General features: G+C 37.6%; 1 protein-coding gene across 7 annotated transcripts in view; it reads right to left on the reverse strand.

Annotated features, from left to right (window-relative positions):
• Window positions 1–563: 563 nt before the first annotated feature.
• Window positions 564–23491, reverse strand: part of LOC132699837 (tight junction protein ZO-1) — a 61119-nt gene continuing 38191 nt past the window's right edge. Inside the window, exons 2-20 of one of the 7 annotated variants that reach the window (XM_060666758.1) lie at window positions 16097–16260; window positions 13510–13748; window positions 11894–12493; window positions 11772–11838; window positions 11564–11714; window positions 10488–10761; window positions 10089–10433; window positions 9809–10034; window positions 9570–9747; window positions 7621–7989; window positions 6892–7113; window positions 5286–6307; window positions 5073–5231; window positions 4801–4981; window positions 4366–4742; window positions 2756–3246; window positions 2293–2334; window positions 946–1130; window positions 564–639 (exon numbers count right to left, since the gene is read on the reverse strand). In XM_060666758.1, coding sequence (XP_060522741.1) covers window positions 949–1130; window positions 2293–2334; window positions 2756–3246; window positions 4366–4742; window positions 4801–4981; window positions 5073–5231; window positions 5286–6307; window positions 6892–7113; window positions 7621–7989; window positions 9570–9747; window positions 9809–10034; window positions 10089–10433; window positions 10488–10761; window positions 11564–11714; window positions 11772–11838; window positions 11894–12493; window positions 13510–13748; window positions 16097–16260 — 5289 coding nt within the window. In that variant the 3' untranslated portion in view covers window positions 564–639; window positions 946–948. Of the gene's footprint in view, window positions 640–938; window positions 1131–2292; window positions 2335–2755; window positions 3614–4365; window positions 4743–4800; window positions 4982–5072; window positions 5232–5285; window positions 6308–6891; window positions 7114–7620; window positions 7990–9569; window positions 9748–9808; window positions 10035–10088; window positions 10434–10487; window positions 10762–11563; window positions 11715–11771; window positions 11839–11893; window positions 12494–13509; window positions 13749–16096; window positions 16261–23491 lie in introns of those variants that run through there. The other 6 variants (XM_060666759.1, XM_060666757.1, XM_060666760.1 and 3 more) reach the window with 6 other exon arrangements.

Below are 23491 nucleotides of genomic sequence, written 5' to 3' on the forward strand. Positions count from 1 at the left end.
ATTTTGACTGTGGTTGTACGAGTTAAACATAATTATCAACGCTTCGTTCTATTTTATAATCGCATAACTATTATCTTTGTTGATGCCAGAAAAAAATTGGAAACAAATATTTTTATATTTTATTTTGTTGGAAAAAATGTGATATAGCTTTCGATCCTATTATGTTTCAGTATTTTTTTTATTTTGATGAACTTTTCGACACACCATATTACTTTCCGTTGGATAACTCGCCGGACCCGTCGATGATGCCGAGGGAATATTACAAAATTCAAAATTGTTCCTAATATGTAATAATAATTCGACTGCCATTTTTTGAAAATTAGCAATATAGGATTGTCGGCCACATCGACGCGGCTCTGCAATACGTTTGGGAATTAGAAATTGTTAAATTTGTTAAATTTATATATTTTGTGATCTCAAAATATGTAAGAATGCTGTTAAATGTAGTTATATAAAAATAGTAAGTTCGTGTGTGTTATATAAGTTATACATATAACTATATTATAAAATAATATACACAAATTATTACGTAAAATATATATTTCTGAATTTTATGTGTCAAACAGAATAAAACGCATTAATTTATAAAACTCTTGGTTTTATTTTATCGCCGGACAACAAGGAATGAAACAGAATTACCTAAAAATAAGGGCGTTTTATTTTAGAAGCTAAAATCTATATGAGCATAAATTTATTTATTAAAGTAAGTGATAAAATATTGTTATAATATCGTTAGCACATCGCTAATTGACATAACTGTTGTAACATTATTCAACGTTTTGATTTCCTAGATCACACGCCTTTTGCATATCTTTAACAGTTTAAAAGAAAATCCTATAAAGATGAGTATTTACACGTATATATATGTCTATATAAAATCAATGGAATTTCAGTCATAAAATATGTAAAAATTGTAAAATCATTTTTGCAACAAGTCGTGCCTACCTCCTAGAAATGGTCGACTTTGACAGCAACACTATTTGCAGCGTGATTGCTAGGTAACAGTATATTATCCCAGTCCGTATGGATGTCTTTTTCCGAATCGGTTGCTTTTAAAGTTATTCCTAAGCTAGGCAACGTGTTTGCATAATGCGGAATATTCAGAATCACAGGCTTTAAAAATTCAGTACCTAAAAAAATATTAACATATTAATTGTATGGGTGGACAACAGTTCAAAAATCACGTTTCAAATGTCTGATGCTGTATTTTCCCGATCTAGCACCGTCAACAAAGTCAAGTAGCTTAATGGCGTACGTACTTTATTTACTATGACTATCGCAGACCATAGTCGATCTGACGTCATTGCGTCAAAGTTACCGAGCGTTGTCGTCAAACGGTGATATAACCGTATTTAGTCATAAGGTACAGACCTCATCCATTTGTGTATTTGTAATACTTACATGGAACGAGAACAAAGCTTCGGAGTTCTGAAGAGTTCAGAGAGAGTAACCAAAAACCATTTAATATAGGATAAATTAATTTAACGGGATCTAGGCATTTTTTGAGAAAATTCTGCGGTAAAAATGTCGTATCTAAACTTATCGACGACCTGTCAGCGGCCATGTTGGTTTTTGAATGCCGCAAGGTCATTGTTTAAAAACGAGATTGTAAATCTCGCGCATGCGCATATCGAACGCACTTTCTCAAATTTTTGTTTAATAGTGCCTTCATAAGTTCCTGTATTATTGGCAGAGGCCATATCCTTCTATCCATATCTCTACTAGCTACATGGTTTTACCACTAGACTGCATAGAAAAACAACACTCATTTTGTGCGCCATCGAAGGGCGGAGACAAGTTTGTAATTTACTAGCTTTGCTTCTTTGGATTCAAAAACATTTGTTTGTTGGTATGATTCCAATGTATTCCAATTTTCTTGGTTTCATTTTAGGATTTCGAATATTCAAGAGAAAGCATTAACACGATGTTAATTGCTCTTTGTATTTGACGTCAAGCCAAACTGTCGAATTTGATTTACTATAGTTTGTCATTATAGACAATTATACAGCCATACCAAAGAAAGAAAGGTTGCAAATTAAAAACTTGTATATCAAATTTTAGCCCTTCTATTAGTAGATGGAGCGAGAAACTAAGAAGCGATCTTCCATAAGTGTTTGTCTAAGTGTAAAAGAATTGAGGTTTTCTAGTAGTTAGGTTATGTGAAGATCTTAATATGTATAGCGAGGTATTATAATTAAGCAAAAAACAAAAGTTTATTTAAAGACGCAAAAGACGTCGGGTCGCGAAAATACAGCCCAAACCCCACCGCCGTTACTATGATAAATTATTTACCTTGTGGTCCGCACATCACTAGAGGTGACAGCATAGTTTCACCTAAAAAACGAAAGGGATGCTCAAGTTCTGCATTCAAGTGGTGCTTTTCGGAATAACCCCACCTAGATGATTTACGCGAACAACAAATTTAACAAGTATCACTTTCACTCATCTAACTGAGGTTCATTGCGAAAAGCCTCGACATCGTGGTGCATCGTATAATATGTACACTGGCTACCTTCATTGCAAATAGAAATCGAATTAACACCGCCTGAACATAAACATATATCGTAACTGCCGCCAGGTTTTTCTAGGCGCCACAAAACCATATCCTGTTTAGATCCTTTGATTAGTTCCAAACCCTCTTTTTATGTTTACCAATAAACCCTCACCACCACACAAAAAGCGTAGAACCGAGAAATTATTCACTGTTAATTCAATTTCCATCACCAATGGTATCCCAAAACACTGCAAGCATTACCGTTATCTAAATCCAATGGCGGGGCGCTTTCGCACAACCTAGGGTCGGATATAACAAAATAAATGTGTTTCTCCTCTCCTGGCGGAATAGCTCCCTCTGGGACCTCTAGAGAAACCCCCCAGTACTCGTTTACCAGAGTACCACCTCTATGGTCCATGTAAGCCGATGTGATATCTCTTTTGCTTGGCCTGGTAAAATCTTGGGCATTTCTATTGAAATCCTTCATCACTTGGTATTCTTTAATAGTCTCGGGTTGTAACGAAAGCTTTTTGGACATTTTTGGAGTCCCCTCCCTGCTTTTTCTTCCGAACGATAGTTTCCTGAAGAGCTTGGGAGTACTGAAGCCTCCGTTTTCGCTCTTGGTGTGTTTGAATGATTGCGCTTTGGTTAGTTTGGGTTTGGGTTTTGGTGAGTTAGTAGCCGATTGGTTTAGTTTTTGAGCTATATTAGGCTGCGATCCGTAAAAAGCCGGCTGACTGTCCATAAAGCTCCTTCAATGACAAATGAAACAGCGTAAATGACTAGATTTTGACTTTTAAACGTGTATGGCTATTAGCAGATAAAACATGCACCAAGCACCATTTTTACCAACTTATCAGCACCTTATAAGAAACTATAAAAACCTAAAATAGCAGTTGAACACTTCAGCATATTAAACAAACTTAGCACCAAACGACGGTAGTGTCGTTAATTTTCTATATTTCCACGAGAAGATCAAAAACCTAAACTACTAACCAAAATAAACAATTTCATGCATTGTCAAACAAATTTGTAAAAACATGTTAAAAACCACACAAACCTCTTCAACATACCGAATTAAACACCACTAACAGTCAAAAATCCAACATATAGAGTACCCTAGGACAAAAAAATCGAGTATTTACATACATTTTAGTTAAAGCAAAGATAGCAACCAGTGTACATATATATTAGCGAGAAATAGCTCTGTATAGTCCTTGAGAATGCATATTTTTTAAACAAAATGTATTTACAACTGAATATTCGTCCACATATTAAAGAATATTTTGACAGAAAGAAAAGATTAAAAACGGTGAACCAGGATTAAGCGTTGTGTTCTGAAAGGCTGTAGCCGCGAGAACCTCCGTATCCACAATAAAAACATCAAAAGGCTAATAACACAGTCTTATAAGATTATGAAAATGATGAAAAAAGTTATTTATATAACAGGGTTGCGAGTTGAGTAGGCATTATTTTTCTACAACTGAAGTATCCAAATTTTAATTGAAAAACGAAATTTTTGGACACGTGAAAAGTGTCTCTCGAAAACTAATGAGCAATTTGCCACATTAAAAAGAGTCAAGCATTTTTTATCAGTTGTCAGTTGCAGAAAAATCAACTTTTTTATCAGTCCACGTCATTTAAAAAATGCAAAATGAGGTTAAAACTAAAACTCAACATGCTGTCTGTCTCATTTACTAGACAATGTCTAACAACAAAAAGTGAAGCAATACTTCATTTGTAGTTTTCCTACAGACATCGAGGGACAACAAACGACAACGAAAATAAAGCAGCATAAACACTAAAAGTTGAGATTGAGATGTCAGTAGTTCAAATGAAGCACCACGTTATTAACCATAAACAGTACTCACCTTAAGTTATGGCCCACAGGTTTTCTGTATAACTCAAAAGCAGAACCCCGCTGCTCCCTAGAGCCCTGAAGGTCGACCACTGCGGGCGGCCTATGATTCTCCATTAAAGGGTCTCCGCCCATCGCATGGTGCTCATTGGTATTGTAGTCGTGATGAGCTATGGGGGCTATCTCGCTACGGGAGGCATAGGAAATGCTGGGATGCCGCCTTGGCGACTCGTGGTGGTAAGATGGCGCCATTTCATAGTGACCAACTACACCCCGTCCGCCGTCAGGGTAGTAGGGGGCGGCGTGATGGTTACCACCCTGAAGCATTGACGGGGGAGGGGAGTTGTAATAATAATTGTGAGGATTATTGGGGTTTTGATGTCTAGGATCCTGCAAATAAAAAGATACAAATGAAATATAAGTAGTAATGGAAAAAATATTAACCCACCACGGGATTGCTATGACTTTTTCCGTGTTGATATATTGGTGGAGGTTGAATCATACCGTCTGCTGGTCCACCATAACCCTGTTTATAAGGTGGTTTGTAGTTTTTGGGTTTTGGTGGGGGGATTGGTTTATATTGGTTTCCATTCATCGATGGCGGATTGCCAGGAGAACCAATGTCATACCTAAAAATACTCAATAAAATCGTCAATGGAACAGAGGAAAAGGCCAATTATATATTAGAAAAATGGATTTTCTCTGCTGCTGACAACTCACCCGTTATGATTCATAGGTTGGTTTCTTAAAGGAGAATGTTGATGTATACTTAATTGGGATTCCCTCAAATCTTGGTGGGAAGACCTGGTATATTCAGGTGGCGGTTGATGGGGCGGGGGTAAACCCATATTGTTGCCATTGGTGTTGTTGTTATTTCTACTGGAAATACAAATAAACATTTCCCATTTGAGTTATTATTTGCTATTGTTCTACCTGTATTTCCCATAGTCGGTTTTGGTTTCCATGTGTGATTTGCTGGGAATGTTTTGTTTTGCAGGAGATCGTGAATATCTATACATATCCCTCTCCACAGATCCCCTGGGGCTAACTGGTTCGCTTGGTATTGTAGCATCTTTGTCCAGCAAATCTCTAGAATTCCTCGGGCTACCATCCATATTGGGATCGCCTAGGGGCATCCCATATTTGAGATCCAATTTTGAACCACCATGTCTATGATGGTTTTGTTGATCATTCCACCTAGGATTCCTTGAGGGACTACCCTGATGAGTGTTTCTGCTCGTGGTTGTCTCGATTTTTGAGAGGGTAGTTTTGAGATCGTCGTGAGCATTCGGACCAATCCTTGTCGAAGATTGCTTGTTGTAGGAGTCATAGCTCGATAGTGAATCAGACTTGGAATTTTGACTTCTATCCAAAGATCCTGCCTTGTTATTAATTCCAAAACCGCCGTTTTCGTTACCATTAGCCACTTCAGCACTGTCAACCTGACTTGGTTTGGTTCCAAATAACCTCTCATGGGCTGACCTTCCATTGGGTATTTTGCCAGGGGTTGTTACTAACCCCATGGGTTTAGCAGCTCGATCAACCCTAGGTGGTAAATCTGGAGCCCCTCCATATATGCCTTCTTTGGAAGGGCTTTGCTCATGAAGTTTTGATTGATTGTAAGGCCCTAGCAGAGTACTTGCCTGTCTCTTGTGTTGCATGGCCCTATCGTTATATTCCCGTCGATCAGGACTTCCATAATCGTCTCTTCGTTCCTGATTGCCGAAGTTATTATTGGGCTTTCCAAAATCGCTGGACTTTTGATATATGCTCGCTGAATAGAGCCCCTCTTTGTTGTACTCAGGGGGAGGGCCAAGAGAAGATGGAATGTCAGTATTTGAAAGTGTGTATGACGGATCTTTTGTAAGCGTTGACTCGACCAGAGGCGTTTGACCATCCAATATTGGTTGTTGCTGATTTTGGTTGCCAAAGCCGTAACGAGGGTCGTAATTTGGCTACAAAGTAAGAAAGAGATGCATTAAATAACATTCCATTCGTTATACTCTTTGCCCTTTAAAACTAATTTTCAGACGATAAGCCTATTATTTATTTATTTATGGGCGAGTCCACATTGGGGGGAACTATGTCAAACCGTTATAAAAAAAATCCACCAATCACCAATTTAAAAATGATTAGGTAGCATAGCAAATTGTACAAGCTGGCTGAATAAGCGAAAACGACTCTTTGTGAAGGATTTTGGTAATAAAATTGGTGGCCCAAGATGGTCCCTAAGGGGATTAGCCTCTTTGTTAAATTAAAATCCAAAAAGTACATGCATTATTTTTGTTGAACATTTTTGCTTTCATATCGCTGGAAATACAAATTGTAAATGTTAAACTGTTAAACACTTTTTTCAACATTTTTCCATCTAACTTGACTTTCTAGTCAAAATTTGCAAATTTTTCTAATATCTAGCAAACATTATGGCGTAACTGGTTTCTGAGACTTGCTTATTTAATCGCCCTGTAGAAAAGAGTAATGAGTGATGTTAAAAATGTCATGAAGATGAGTCAGATGGGAGAAAAGTGAATTTACCTACCTGGTAAGGTGGTAGTACGTCGCTAGCCCCACTTTCAGGAGGTAAAACAACGCTGGGATCCGAACTAGCTTTGGTGAGGCGGCCGGCCACGCCTCCCACGGTGCCGGTTGGGGACGCGGGCGGGCCAGGACTATGTTCGAGGTCGCTTTCAGGAGAACTGGCGTAAGAAAGGCGAAGCGATGACATTGGGAATAGGAAATCGTCTGACAATGACTCTTCCGGCTGCAAATTATGATCGCGATAGAAATGGCGCGATGTTATGTACAAAATGGGCGTTAACAAACAAAGATATTCATTATTATGAAGCTGAAAGTTTGTTTATTAATTTATGTGTGTTAGTAAACATGAGAGCGCCTATTAAGTATACTGGTTAGGGGTAAACATTATTAATTAAACAAAAACGCTAAGCATTCTGAGCTAAAGCAGGAAAACAAAACATCATTAACTAGAGTATATCAGTAAGTCTTTCCATCAGAATTAAATTATAAAAGTGAGTAATCACTAAATTTCTCCATAAACTTCTTCTTGAATCGGCGAAATTTTGAAGTCATACTTCTGGAGCCTTTTGTTATCAATATCAACCGTGCATTTACTGCTCGCACATTCATAGTATAGAGGTTCGGTATCTTCTTTGGCCCTCTTCGTATCGCTATTAATTGTGTTAGCAAAAAAACACTCGTTATTATTATCATTAGCAAAACGATCATTCAAACAAATTGGTCTACTTGCATAATTCTGACAAGTTTCGTACGTCAAAGTATCACGATCACGAGCCTCGGGAGAGCACGAGCGTTCCGGCACATACACAGAACATTCTCTGGACATAGCCGGAGAAGATTCATCGGCATATATCGACGTAACTGCCCAAGAGTTTTGAGGCGCATAAACCGACGTACATTCACGACAAACACTGGGCGAGCGATCGCGGGACATATACAATGGAGACGTGCGATGTATAAATTGAGGCGAACTGTACATTGACAGGGGAGCTCGCTTCGTACGGCTACGGGAGGGTCGGTAGTGGCCAGGGAGCGAGTTGGTACTTTTGGGAGTCAAAAAAATGGACGGGTAACTCAGTTGGGAGTAAAAATCGGAACTCTGAAAGAAAACACCAGAATAATTACCGTCACCACCACGTTAGTCTTTTATGTCTAGAAGGTTTTTTCCGTTGCTAACTGCTTCCCCGCATGTAAAATATTGCTAAACTGGTCGAATATATATTTGCCGTAGTTGAACCTAACACGCAGCTTTGGCATTTTACTGATCAGAAACGTTTGCGCCGATAATTATACGCATCGCCTTAGCCCCGCCTTACGGGAGAGAAACTGTCAGCACGGTGTTACAGTTTTTAGAAAATTGTTAGAGTTTGTGTTGGTTTACTTTCGAAGTTGTTTTGCAAGTGTCATATATAGAGTAACAAAGTAGAATGTATATTTCACGAGAACTTGCGAACTCTACGAAAGGGCGTCTGCTTTACTTTTTTCAAAACTTTTGGATTCTTCCTGCGTCGGTTTTTGCTGAGTCGAACTTGCTGACGTTTCGCCAATCATCCTGTTGGCTTCTTCAGAGCTTGACTGAAACTGTCAGCAAGTTCGGCTCAGCAAAAACCGACGCAGGAGGAATCCAGAAGTTTTGTAAAAAGTATTACAGTAGCCTGTGGAAGCTTCTTTCAAAAATTAGTAAGGGCTCTATTTTGTGGATTACTACAAAGTTTTCGATCATGTGAGGCACCACACACTTATGGAAATCCTAAGATATAGACTTTAAAAACACGAGAATAATTAGCAATCTATATTACAATCAAAAAGCTGTTTTTAAAGAAGACGAGGTATTAATAGAAAGCGTGCTCTCTCATATCGGCAATATAAGTTTTGCCGATGACACCTTGGTTGGTAATAGCCCAAAGTAGCGCGCTTCTACAAAGAATGATAGACAAAATTGTCAATAGCAGTGAAGAAGCTGATCTTACACTTAATAAAAAAAAAAGACAAAATTCAAGGTCTTCAGCAAAGCAAATGTCCGGCATATTCGGAGTATGTTCGCAATAAGGAACTCGAGAGAGTAAGTGAGTGCAAATACCTGGGAACCATGTTAAACTCTACTGGAGGACACTCCCGAGGAATAAGATCCAGAATAGGACAAGCTAGAGCTAAATTTACCAACATGCGAAAAGTATTCTGCGCCACAGATCTAGACAGCACACTTAAAATCAGATTGCTATATTTTTTCAACCCTTCATTATGGAATGGAATCGGGGACAACGAACAAAGATGACTTAAAAAGACTTTGGGATTTTGAAATATGGGTATATAGACGCATGCTTAGTTTGTTGGACAGAAAGGGTCACAACTGCAGATATATTAAGATGAATGGATAAAACAACAGAGATAGTGGACACTGTAAAGACAAGGAAACTTGCTTATCTGGGGCGGAAAAAGCTACCATATGCTACAACTAATAATACAGGGAAGAATACAAGGCAAGAGAAGCGTGGGGAGAGGGCGCACTTCATAGGTGAAAAACTTAAGAGGGTGATACCCCTGACACCATCATGATAGCTATCATTATTAGGCACATAAAGAAGAAGGGCGAGGGGACGAAATGCTTTGTTTCAGGTTCAACTGTGGCCTTACTATGTGAAGTACCCACACCGTACAAGCAGTTACGACAGCTCTTACCTTGCTCTCCGACATCCAGAGGGCACCACTTTGTTGCTTGTCTATGATTTCCCTAACTTTCCTGTACCAACTGTCGGTATTGTCCGTCAGGGTTATGGTCGCGTTGAAAATGTGACTCCAAACTTTATCCAATTTCTGACACTGTTCTAGAAGTTTCTTTGAACTCTTGTGGGCGGACCTGTTTAAAGAATTGCACCATAAAAAACGCAATACTTAAAAGGGACGCAAAACGTTGTTACTTGGGCAAGCCGACTCTCAATTGCTTGACGACCATTTTGGTTTCCGCTTTGAAGAAAACAACTATCGGATACATTTGGGCGTAATTGAGCCTTTCAACAGCATTCGGAGTTATATCCAACAAAGCATGTTTTCCGGTCGCTATGACATCTCGTATCGCGGATAACCGTATTATATTAGACGTTGATTTCGGAGATTTTACACTTTCTTCCGCGCTGACATCAAGTTCTGTAAAAAAAATGCAAAAATAACAGAAAAATATCGAAATACGGTGTAACTCACGCGGAGAAATAAACTTGTCCGGAAAATCTTTAAGCAGTTTATCCCTCGCGATGTCCGATATCGCCCCGAATAGTATCACGGGCCTGGTAAAACCCGGATGCTTTAATAACACTTTTTCGTAAGCGGGAAATTTGGAAATCGTGTCGGAAAACAGAATATCATCCCAATGTTCTTTGCCGAGACTTTTGGATCTGCGGTTCGAGCTTCTTCTGCGCTTGAAGAAACTTCCTCTCGATTCGTTAGCCGACATTTCCTTCTTCGTTGCGTTAAATTGCGCCGTGGCCAGTTCCTCGGCCCTAGACTTGTTTGGAATAATACCTTTTTGCACTTCTTGATTGTTGCGGCCTAAAGCGTTCGTTTTAGTCAAATGTCGAATTTTGCGAAATACATACGACATACCTATCCTAAAAACTTGCCAGCACCCCACGACTCCGTTATACAATGTATCGATAACGTGGAAAACGTCACCAGATCGGAAAGACATCTCCCCTTTGGCCGGGTTTTCATAATGAAAGTGGGTTTTAATGTAAAAACTATCACCCTTCTGGGAGGCAACTATGTTATCGTATTCTTCTTTGCAATATTGAACAATTAATTCTATTCTATCCTGCAGGCTTAGAAGAAATAGCACTGCCTCCTCCCGCGTCACCCCAGCCATATCCATATCGTTTACCTGGACATTTTAAAAGGTTGGTTAGTTAAATTAAACTTATTGGGAAAAAGCAGAACAATAGATAGTGTACAAATCATTTGGATTTTTATTTTTTACAATTAATCTTCAACAATATTTATTAAATAACGAAATTCCATTTTGAATATAATTTGGCATTGTTAATAATAAATCAGCGTGTAGTGATAATTAGACATCAATAACAACCCGTAAAGTGCACAAATGTTTCCCAAAATTTAACTTTTTTTGAGCTTTTATTTCTTTTATTTATATTTTAGGTAAGGATAATAAAGAATCGAGATGGGGTTTTCACTGAGTTGTCGGACCAAGTTTGTAAGAATGAGTTAATCCTATTTCAAGGTATCAATACTTATTTCCGACAATATTTTAACAGCCCCCTACTTTCCTTTCAGGGACAGAGGAAAGGGCATTAATCAAAATTATTTGAATTCATCTCAGTAACTACTATCGTTAATGTAAGAAAATTTCGCATAAATATCAAGCTGACAATTACGGCCACTAGTGGTCATTTCAGGAAATGCATTGAAGTACTTCTTTTTAACAGATTTAATTTGAATTTTTTTTTTCAAATTTCTGGGAGCATCGCTTTCCCTATAATTGTCCTCATTCATCTCGGTAAAAGTGTGTTGATGTTAAATTGGAATGTTATTAAAATATCAATGGCCGAAAAATAAAACTGAACTTTTAAATTTTCCCATCTAGTCAAAATTCTGCAAAACAAACAAAAATACGCTTAATGACACTTTTTGAGACGATATTTTTTGCAAAATTTGCTTTGACTTACCTTCAATATTTTATCGCCAGGCTGCAAACCCTGTAGAGATGCCGGACTTCCGGGTTGGACGGCCGTTACAAATATTCCGGAAAAGTTACCTCCGGTTAATCTAATTCCTACTGAACCCTCCTTATGAAACGTAATAAATCTCGCATCAGGACTAAAATCATAATTTCCATTAAGCGTCGTTTGACACCCTAGTACGAATAAAACTCACATGGGCTGTTTTGTCTTCTGAATAATCGGATCTTCTTCATACATCTGCCTTCTGGAGCTATAGTAGTCTGCATGTATAAATAAAAATTACCATCACGAGATTGCTTTTTACACAATCATTACCTTCAGCTCGGGGAGGTGGAGGTCTGGGCGGTTCCTCCCTGTCTCCTTTCGTTCTCCCATACGCTGCCGAACTATTCCTTTGCTCGATCTGACTTAAATTGGCTTCAGAAAGCGGACCTCTGGATCTACCACCGCGCGGTGCCAAGTTGCTTTTGTCCTCTGGTAGCGAATTTGGACCGTTATTGGATAACGGGTCCGCTTTCTCGTCGAAAGAACCGTTCTGATTGAGATTTGTGTTCCTGGTGGGCGGTTGGACGTATAAATTCTGATTAGAATAGCTTTGGTTCGATGATGTTAGGAAATCGTCTCCTTTGTAGAAGTTGTTTACCGCTCCGGTTGTACTGATGGAGCTTTGTGCTTGATGCGAAGCGTTCGATGCACCAGCGTAATCTCTGGCTACGGTAATGTGCAACTTGTCTTTGCACCCGTCGATAATTTTTTTCGCCTCTTTGAGGGACATCACGTCGTTGCAGCTCGTGTTGTTTAGTTTAGTTATAAAATCTCCAACTTCCAGTAGCTGATTGGAATTGATTAACTGTTCCCTCGTTTTTGATGAGATCTCCTTGATAAAGAGTTTGCAGCCCAACACGATGCCAAAATCTGGTTTTTATAAAGAGAAAATCCTTATATTAGTTATTCCTACCCTAATTAATTAATAATGTTGTCCAGAAAATAACTTTTGAAGATATTTTCATTTATTATTTAGCAACCTTGAAAAAAAGGCGGCTCTTTTGAGTTTGTCAGAAGGTTGAGTACAAACAGAACAATTTTAATATATCATAAAAGCAACAATGTCTGGTATTTGCAGACGATATTGCAATAGTGACAACAAGCAAACCAGAATCAAGGAGGAGTACTCCCACGTGAAATTTAAGTTTAAAACAGCAAGACGGAGTGGAGTCATTTACATACTTGGGTGCAGAATTTACTAGAAACTCAAAAACCTAAAACAACAAATTGAAAGGCTGTTATTTAAAGGAAACAAAGTAATTTACTTAACAGCAAATTGCTGTCTAGAAGTGCAAAACAAAGAATTTATAAACAAACGACGCCGGAGGAATCCAGAAGATTTATAAATAGTAAGAAATTACAAAGTCAATACTGAGACTGAGACGGAAGCGAAACGTGGACAATGGACAAAAGCGAACAAAGAATGCTAGCAGTTTGGAAAAGAAATGTTTGCGCCAAATCTTTAAGTCGGTGATAGATGGGAAAGAAGAAGCAATAAGGCACTGCAACAGCTATTTGCGAACATTGCAGGGACAGCAAAAAGCGAATGAAAAAAGATAGGTTACCCAAAAAAATATTAGAGAATGGAATTGGAGAAAGAAGGTAGAAGACAGAAAAGAATGGAGAAACAAAGTCAACCAAGCCATAGGCCTTCTAGGCCTGCAGAGCTATTTTAATCATCATCATTTAGGAAGTCTCTATACGCATGTGCAATAATAGTTTAAAATGTAAATTAAAAAGATAACCACATTACACAGCCTTTAGGTTTCTTCCTTCCTTACATTAAAAGAAGTAATTTATATGCATTTCGATGATGGGTACTACTTGCAAGTACACATATCAGGTCCCTGAGTTATATGATAGAGAAGATACTACCGGCAACTTACCTTCTTTTTTGGAGCCCTTAACTAGCGTGACTTTGGCTGGCGGCGGGGTTGCGATGCCCAAAGCGGCGAGGGTGGACGGTCCACTGTATGAGGCGCTGTGTCCATGGATATGCTGCAAAGCGCGCCTCTTGATCACTAGAGTCACCGTGTCACCAGAATCTCGTAGTACTTGAACCGCGGTCGCATAGTCCACGTTTTGAAGGGATATCCCGTTAACCGAAATAATCCGATCGTTTACCCTGCAACAGAGAGTACCTAATTTATGTTCGGAAAACATAAAACGATAAAAATAGGTGTTGAGAGTTTATTTACTCGCTTGTGGTTCTCACGCCGACTCTGATGAGGTTTGATAATGATTAGACCATTTCTAATCATTATCAAAGGATCAGCAAACTCCTCAGGCAGAACAGTCTTAAAGTCACTATGTCCACAATTGGACATAGTGATAGTAGACATTGGAGTTCTGGCCTTGAGTAGCTAATTTCCTTCTTTTACTTATCCTACATATCTTCTTAGGGCAGCTAAGGAGTCCTGGATGAAGGTGAAGTGTCAGGAGATGGAAGAGGAACTTATTACAAAACACGACGCATTTAACATTCACAAAAAAATAAAAGAAATTACCGGAAGCAGAAAACAACGGCCCCACATAAAAATCTTAGATGAAGAAGGCAAGCTGGCAACCAACCACGAAAATGAAGAAGAAGTCTGGGTAAAATACTTATCAGACATTTTTGATGACAATCACAATCAGATCCAACTAGAACAAGGACCAGAAATAATTGCGGCCGAAGTTGAAAAAGCCTTAGATGGTCTTAAATCCCGGAAAGCGGCTGGCCCAGATAATATCTATCCAGAATTAATTAAGAAAGAAACTTAAAAATTGTAGTCCAGTTCTTTAACACCATTTACAAAACGGGGGTTATGCCACAAGACTGGATGAAGTCGACCTTCATTCCCATCCCAAAGAAACCTGGAGCAAAAAAGTGCGACGAGTTCCGCATGATCAGTCTGATGAGTCAGATGTTAAAATTATTCCTAAAAGTTCTGCACAATCGTATAAAAAGAAAATGTGATCAAGATATAAGTGAGGAGCAGATGGGTTTTCGGGAAGGCGTTGTTTGCGCTGTCGATCTTACTGCAAAAATGTAGGGACCAACAGAAGGATGTATATTTGTGCTTTATAGATTACACAAAAGCTTTCGACCGTGTCAAGCATAGAGACTTGCTCGAAATACTTGAAAGTAAAGGCATTGATTCACATGATATGAAGATCATACAGAACTTGTACGAACACCAGGTAGCCTCAATAAAACTCGACAGCCTCGAAACGAAAACAGTGCTTATTAAACATGGAGTAAGACAGGGATGCATGCTTAGCTCAATGTTGTTTAATATGTACTCCGAAGCAATATTTCAGCAAGCATTGAGAGAAGTGGAAGACGGCATTAGAGTAAACGGAAGACTAATAAATAACTTAAGGTATGCGGACACTGTTATAATTGCTGACAGTCCCGAAGGTCTTCAAAATCTAATAAATAAAATAACAACGGTAATTTACCGCATGGGGCTCCAAATAAATACAAAAAAGACAAAAACGATGGTAATAAGCCGAACCCCGAACCAGCCTCTGGACATAGGAATACGCGGGACAGTTATTTCGAAAGTGCAGAAATTTAGATATTTGGGTTGCTGGATTGGAGAAGATCTAAATCCTGATGTGCAAATAAGAACAAGAATAGAAATGGCGAGAGCAACATTTTTGAAAATGCGAAACTTGCTAAGTGACAAAAGCCTTAACACCCAAATCCGGTATAATTTCGTTAAATGCTATGTGTTTTCTGTTATATTGTACGGGGTCGAGTCGTGGACGCTAAAGACTAGTACGCTAAACAAATTAGAGGCGTTACAAATGTGGGTTTATCCACGTATGCTGAGAATACCCTGGAATGACCATGTAAATAACGAAGAGATATTACTGGGGATAAACAATGAACGGGACCTCATAAACATAATTAAAAAAAGGAAAACGACCTACCTCGGACACATGAGAGGCAATAAGTATGCATTTCTAAAAATTATAATAGAAGGCAAAATTGAGGGTAGACGAGGGCCGGGGCGGAGACAAGTCTCATGGTTAAAGAACGTGAGGGATTGGACAGGGCTAGACTCCCATACATTGCTGAGGACTGCGCAAGATCGAAACGAATTTGCCAGGATAGTTGCCAATCTTCACTGAATGGAGTTGGTTCCTTAAGAAGAAGACATATCTTCTTGAACATGTTCAAGTTGTTAAAAAGAGCAGCTAAATCTGTGAAGATGAGATATGGTTAGTTACTGTTTTCACGGCAGACCAAGGATGAGGTGTAAAGTACGTGTTTGGTTAAGGTTCCTGTTTTCCTATTGGGTTCTGAAAAATGTGTGCGGGTTATTTTAAAATTTTGCTTCTTTCAAGTAGATAAGAGCCCGACTCAATCTTTAACGGATGAGACCCAAATCCTTGAAACTAAGGAACGACATTCTCCTAGGCACAGAAGTGTCGAATTCGAGAAGTGGAGCGCTGGAAAACTATGAAAAAGTTCTAACTCACTGCAGCAGCCTTTCCGCAGGACCCGATGCCAACACGTCGCTCACCGCTATGCTGGGATCTCCGGATGCGAAATGGGGGTTGTCTCTGCCGCCTGACACGGCGATGCCAAACCCATAACCGGGAACGCGAGTGACGCAGATTTGCTTGTAGTCCCATCCCCGTTCCTGGAACAAAAAAAAAGACAGATGTAAAATTGGTCAACATTAGCAGTATTATACAAACATACACCTCAATTATACCAGGCAGAATACCTATTATGGAGCTGGAGAACTTTCCTCCGATGAGATGATGGTTTTTTGAAAAATTGAAATGGTGAATTTGTCAGGAGGGCGAAAATCTAAACAAAATGTACATTCCAACCATTTTACACTTTTTGAAAATAATTTTTATAGCTCTAGAATGTATTTAAAATGTACACATGACTTGCTCATATTCTATCAATTATTTCTGCTGAATTCCCCGAAATAAAAAGGCCCGAAGAACCATCCAGACTCCCATGAAAGAAGGGCTATACTTCGTCGAGAGTACAGGGCTCATCTAGGAAAAGCATGTGAGCATAATGGATCGAAAAGTTTGAATGCAGCGCCCTGGCCATAAGAAGCTAGAATAGAAATACGGGAATTCTTAAAAATTGGGTTGCCGCCGTAGGAGTTTACGATTTCTATTATTAAAATTTTAAGATATTGACAAAAATGACGAACGAGAGACCAAAGTAGTACATTTATAGATAGATTGTACGAAAAATTCTGAACATGCTTATTAAACATAATGTTATCTTGAACTGTCGGGTGCGACAGAAATTGCATTTCATGCAGTTTATCAAATATATGCTGGGTGTTGCAATTTCTATGGTACAAAATCGGCCAAAACAATCTAGCTAAAAACATGAAACTTTAAATAGGTCTTTCGTATTCATTTAGAATAAACAGGGTGTTTCCAGAATTAGGTACCTTTAACAATATTTAAAATTGCAAGTAATGTTTCATTCATTCAAGTACCTATTTTGAACTATATATGTTGAAGTCTTGAGAAGCCTCCAGGTGTGATTCACATGCCCAAACTCCAAGGGGACTACGTCTAACAATAAAAAAAAATCCCGGTTCCGCATTGCATTAGTTCATTAACACCACCTCCCGTCGGGAGCTTTGCCTAATGACGCCGAGATAATGGAAGCTAATTGCAGTTTTTCAACTGTATATCGCCGCTTTCATGCACGCAGTCTCATCCGGTGGGAGTAGAATAAAAAACGAAAAGTACCTAGACAGGTGTTTCACAATTTATTTTTCAGTGCCACGGGCGGTGTACCGATTTGCATAATGCCTTTTGAGTAGTTATACAGGTCGTCACAATGTTGCTGCATTTGCTTACCATTTGAAACGCATAGGACATTTGATATTGCAAATGTCCTATTATTTAATGAAACGAAAATTTAGGTACAATTTTTTGAAACACCTACTTGAAGTTTAAGTTAAGCAAAAACGTCTAAACTTTTGAGATGATTGGATGGATGATGATAATGTTTTTTTTCATGACTGAAACAGTAAATATTAAAGAAACGGTGCACAGGTTTGAAATAAATTGTTGTTGTTGGTCAAATCTGCTTCGAAACGAATACGATTAAAAACAATATTCTAATATAAATGGCGTGTCGTCAACGCCTGCCAAAATATGCAGATCACATTCTACATGAAGTGGTATAAACTAAAATAAATCAAAAAGCGATTCTTGATGGGTAGTATTTGTAGGTAAAGTCTGTTCATAGATATAAGAAAGTGACTAACTGATACGAATTAAGAAAAGACCCGCGCAAGCTGTAAAAATGAAATATGGCCGAACAGGTCCGTACTTTGCTCAGAATTTAATTATTTGGGGTTTTGTTAGAAACGATACTAAACAATATTTATTTATTTATGTATGTATTTATGTTTAAATATAAAATAAAATTACAAATTATTTTTATTACCTACTTAAAGTACTTAAAATTATTCAAATAATATAACAGTATCACTATCGCTATCATCGCCTGTTCTAATTATTATTTGTTCTATATTATTTGCAATACGGATATACTATTGTTCTGCCTTTTCTATATGTTTAAAAGAATTTGCCCAAGTTTGTGGAGGGATCTTAAAAACTTCGGTTTCTATAAGTTTGAGGACATTGGAGTTAACACGGGGAAAAACATTGTTACGACAAATGGCAAATTTCAGTTGGTGCCAAACATGTTCAATAGGATTAAATATACAGTGGTAAGGTGGAAGCCTTAAAACTGTATGCCCTAGATTTTTTGCATAATTATCACAGACGTATTCCTTTTGTAGGTTCAAGCTTTGTAGAACCTCAATTAATTGCTTTTTGGTATAATCTTCGTGAAAATAAATGTCGTTATTATACATGTAGTTTTGGATTTTTGCGTTTGTGTCACATGAAGAAGGGGTTTTAGTCAACTGTCTACTGTGGTAACTTGCATTATCCATTACAATGACGCTATCAGGAGAAATGTTTGGAACAGAGAAGAATCTTTAATATTTTTCACAGTCAAAGAAAGTAAATTTGGAATCCAACCATCTTTAGAGCCAGCATGCAAAATAGTTATTCTTTTACCTCTTTTTGATGGCGCGTTTGTTTTACACTTATCAGTTGAGTCAACCCAACTCTTTTCCGGGGTATCATAAGTGTCGAACCAAGTTTCATCCAAGTAAATAATTGGCCTTTGTTGTTCTCTGCAAATCCTAATTTTTTCTAGATATTCCAGTCGCCATTTCCGAATTCTAAAAGATTCCATTAAACTTTGCCTTTTGTCAATTTTCTAAAACCCATGTGTTGGATACACTTCCATAAGGTAGTTCTGCCACATTTAACACCGGTTTCATCTTTTTCAAACCTCCTAATTAAGGTATCTAATGTAGGCACGCTTTGGTCCTCGTATAACTGGTAAATTTTATGCCGTATTATATCTTGATCACTTTCATCTACACTCGAGAAAATGCCAGCATCGCTTCTTTTTTTCATCGCTGTAATGGGATTATTCACAATTTTCCATACAGTTGATGTTGGAATTTTCGTCAATGTGGCCGTTTCTTCTAAAGATGCTTGCTTGCTGGCACCACTTTCAATGAGAGTCAAATAAATATTGTTTATAACTTCCTTAGTCTCAATAGAATAGTGTTTTCTACATTTGGGCGGGAGCATCTCCTGAGATACACTAGACTCGCACATATTTTGCATAATTCGCACACGATTCAACACACGCTGTATTACACACGAAATAAGAATGATTACTAATAATCTGAAACTATCAAAGAATATTAAACACGGGTAGGTATAAAATTACTTTCTATTACGGACCACAATTTTACCTGAATTTAAATTCCGAAATTTTGGATAATCCCATTCAAAAGCAATTGGTTACTTTCTTATATCTATGGATAGACCATATACCAAATCTCGTTAAAACATCTAGATTGGTATTATCTGGGATACCTACAAAAATCAATTACATTGAAGAACAACTATCAAACGTCTTCCAAACGTCTTCCAAAACTGTATCACAAAAAATGTTTAATCTTTATATTTTTTATGTGTTCCTTATCTTTCATCGTAAAAATAGTCCTCGATTAAATAAAACAGCAGTCAACGTGAACACTGCGCGCACACACATTTAAATCTTGTCAGACTGAATATAAATAATTATTATAAACATCAAGAATGTACGTATTGCGTGTGCCTGGACTCCATAAATAAGCACCAAAGCCTTATTGTTTCGGAGCGTGACTCGGTATTTATTGAAAAGAAAACCTACCGGGCAACGGTAATGGTTAGCGTGCGACATTAGGCCGCACAAAACGAAAGAAGTAAAATTTTGCTGGCCAAAGGTCGTCTCTACATTCAACCTTCGCGCGTTACTACCTGCAAGCCCACGTGCTGAAACCGGCGGTCATTAAAAGCTTCCAACTGAACCAGCTCCCAGTTTCGACCTTGATTTCCGATTCGTTTTGTTTTTTGTACAATTCTTTCCGATACAATAAAACGTAAACCGCTGGTATATTGGCCCTAAACACAGAGACGGCGGCAATTCTCAAACTATGGATTTTATAAATGACGTCATATAATGGATGCTCAAGTCGTGTTAGATTGGCGACCAACATCAAAACAATAAAATCGTTAATGAAGTGAACCTATCCAAATATACAACAATATTTAATCAAAAGAAAAAAGGTAAATCAGATATTCTCGCCACTGGTGATTTGAGATTTTGAGTATATATTTTAGAAGTTTTTTGGCACTGGCTATTTCGGAGATGGGAGGACTTGTGTCTTAATAGTCATATAGTTTTCTAAAACACGTTGTTCAACTTGTGAAATAAGCTAATCCATCAAGAGAATACTAAGATTCCATTGGGATCTCGGAAACTAAAGGGTGATTTAATAAGGGTTTCCACATTAAAATAATAAAAAAAAGAAGAAGAAGAATATAAAAATATACAAACATTTTTATTTGCCATTTTAGATTAGTGTATTACAATTAGGTATGAAAGATGATGCCATTCAAATGAACCCCGCGACTCATGCGGCATGACGTAAGTCATTTATTGAAATTTCCTATCACTTTTTGATACAATTCAGGTTCTATGCCGGCTATTTCGCGTCTCACCTCCTGTTTCAGCTCTGGAATAGTGTTTGGTTTATTTCTATCCACTCTGCTTTTTAGATACCCCAAAAAAAATCTAGGGGAGTAAGATCACATGATCGCGGCGGCCAATTTATATCGCCGTTACGTGAGATAATCCGACCAGGAAACTTGCCCGACAGCAATTGCATCCTTTCTCTGGATGTGTGATAAGTGGCTCTATCCTGTTGGAACCACAAATCTTCAATGTCCATACCTTCCAACTGCTCCCAGAAAAAATCAGATATCATGTTTCGATAGCGAACACCATTAACGGTAACAGGGCCAATTATTCCTCCGCACCAAACAGTCACTTTTTGACGATGCATTGATTTTTGAACAATTTCTCTGAAAATGTGCTTTATCGCTAAAGATGATTTTCGTTGAAAAATGAACCCCTTGTTCTCGTACCCGTTCTGCAAACACGCGGCGCTGTTGATGATCTCGAGGTCTCAACTCCTGAGTTATTTGGACTGTATCTGGGTGTAGATGCAAGTCTTTTGTTAGAATTCGCTGTGTGGTTGAATACGTAAGGTCCACTTGCTGCGATCGATGGCGAATCGATGTGTTTGGATCTTTGGCTACACTTTCGCGAACAATGGCAATATTTTGATCTGACCGCCTTGAACGAGCACGTTGAGGAACTTTGAGGTTAGTTACAGATCCAGTTTGCTCAAATTTTTGAACCACATTCCAAATTGTCCTCTCAGAAGGTGGATTTTGCGCGCCGGAAAATTCACGTAGAGCCCGAAATGCATTTTTTCTTGATCGACCATTTTAATAATAGGTTTGCACAATTTTTACACGTTGTTCAGTCGTATATTGCTCCATGACTAATTTTTTTATGTTTTGAGGTTAGAAATCTCATATGATAATAAACAAATACAGTGGCGTTTCAAAAATATTTCAGATTGTAATGTGGAAACTCTTATTGAATCACTTGGGATTGCTAGGTTTGAAGCACCGGAAGTATTCGAAAAAAAAATGGAGACTCAATTTTTTTGCATTATTTTGAACAGTATAAAATCAAAAATATATGTTACCACTGTAACTTTCTTTCAAATAAACAATGGTGAGGCTTGATAAAAATTCAAAACTCAAAGTGAGCAAGGAACACCTTGTGTATTGTTTTAAAGCTATCGTTTCGAGAGCGCAAAATAGAAGAAAATATATACACATAAATGAAATCAGAACAAAAAGCACTCTATTTGTAAGTTTAAAAATTCAAAAAAAGAAAGAAAGTTGATGTTGACATAAAATATCTAAAACCTGCTTTTGTACAGTAAAAGGGAAGAAAAATTACTCAGCAAGTTAAAAACACTCAAGTTTTAAAAAAGTAAAATGTTCATTATTACATAGCGTTGCCTTCCAAAAGTGATCGTAGCAATTCGTAGTGTATATATAAATAAATGCATATATCAATGTAAATGTACATCAATCAGAGGTTTATTAGTTCGCCAAAAATTCATCATTTTGTTCAAATTTATAGCTACTTTGGTGTTGAACAGTATGGGTTAAAAGATATAACTAATTTTTGATATTCAAGATTTTAAGATACTGCGTCAACACAACAATGGAACGCTGTTGGTACGTATAACTAAATAAAATACCTAACCTAAACCAATACGCAGGTTGTTACTCCAACCCAACAAAAGGATTCTTTTGTTTAGATATTTTTTCTACACCGATAGTCGGAACAGGCGGACATTCCTTGCAAATTAAAAAGCTACACAAATTGTAGAAACGGCAAGTAATAGGTGACTCAGTCGTTGAGCATTTGCGACTGGTGTCGCTGGACATTAAAAATGCATTAGATTGCGCAAATCAATATTAACAATTAACGCCTCTTTTACGCGAGAAGACTGTATGATATTTGCGCTTTAAGTTTTTAATTTATTTATTTAATACGGCAAACCGTGTAATATCCGTGATATGCACCTGCATATTAATTTCGACATTTTAATACCACGGACGACATTATTTAGCACTTTCCCTAATAAAATGCCAATTTAATGAAATTTCTACACTAACAAGAAAATTTCGCTTTTTAATGGCAGTTTATTTTTGCTCCCTTGGTTTCTATTAATTCGGGTAAGTTTCTCACTACAATTTCCAGAATATCGATAATATTTTAATAATACATGTTTGGTAAGCGTAAGCCGTGGAACATCTTTAATATTAAGTAGAATTTTTGACTGCTGACCAACAGTTTCAACATTGGTTAAGTTAAAGAAATATATTATTTAATTATATTATTATATAATTATATAATTATATTATTATTATAATATAACCAACAATCATTAAATTGGATATAAATATAAAATTAAAAATAAGATTTAACCAAAACACAAACACAAATGAATATCAGGAAAAGATTCAAGATCTTACAGACGGATCATATCGTGAACCTAAAAAAGATCCTACGTGATCTATGGAACGCAACTTTAAATCTATCATTAAGGCTTCTTCTCTATCAGGCCTCATGAAAAAACCTGTCACCCCTCATGACTCTAATATTCCTCGTCTCTGCGGATTCCCAAAAATTCACATATCAGGATTACTTCGACTTATTATCAGCACCAATGGTTCCCCAACATATTCTCTAGCAATATATCTAACTTCCTTATTGAAACTCTTTAAGGGGCAAACTGATTGAACAATTAAAAAGTATCACATTAGATACTTTTTTTTTTGACGTAGAATCTCTCTTTACTAAAGTTCCTA

Source organism: Cylas formicarius, unplaced genomic scaffold (assembly GCF_029955315.1).
Source record: "Cylas formicarius isolate icCylForm1 unplaced genomic scaffold, icCylForm1.1 PGA_scaffold_3__17_contigs__length_32017465, whole genome shotgun sequence".
NCBI classification, from domain to species: domain Eukaryota; kingdom Metazoa; phylum Arthropoda; class Insecta; order Coleoptera; family Brentidae; genus Cylas; species Cylas formicarius.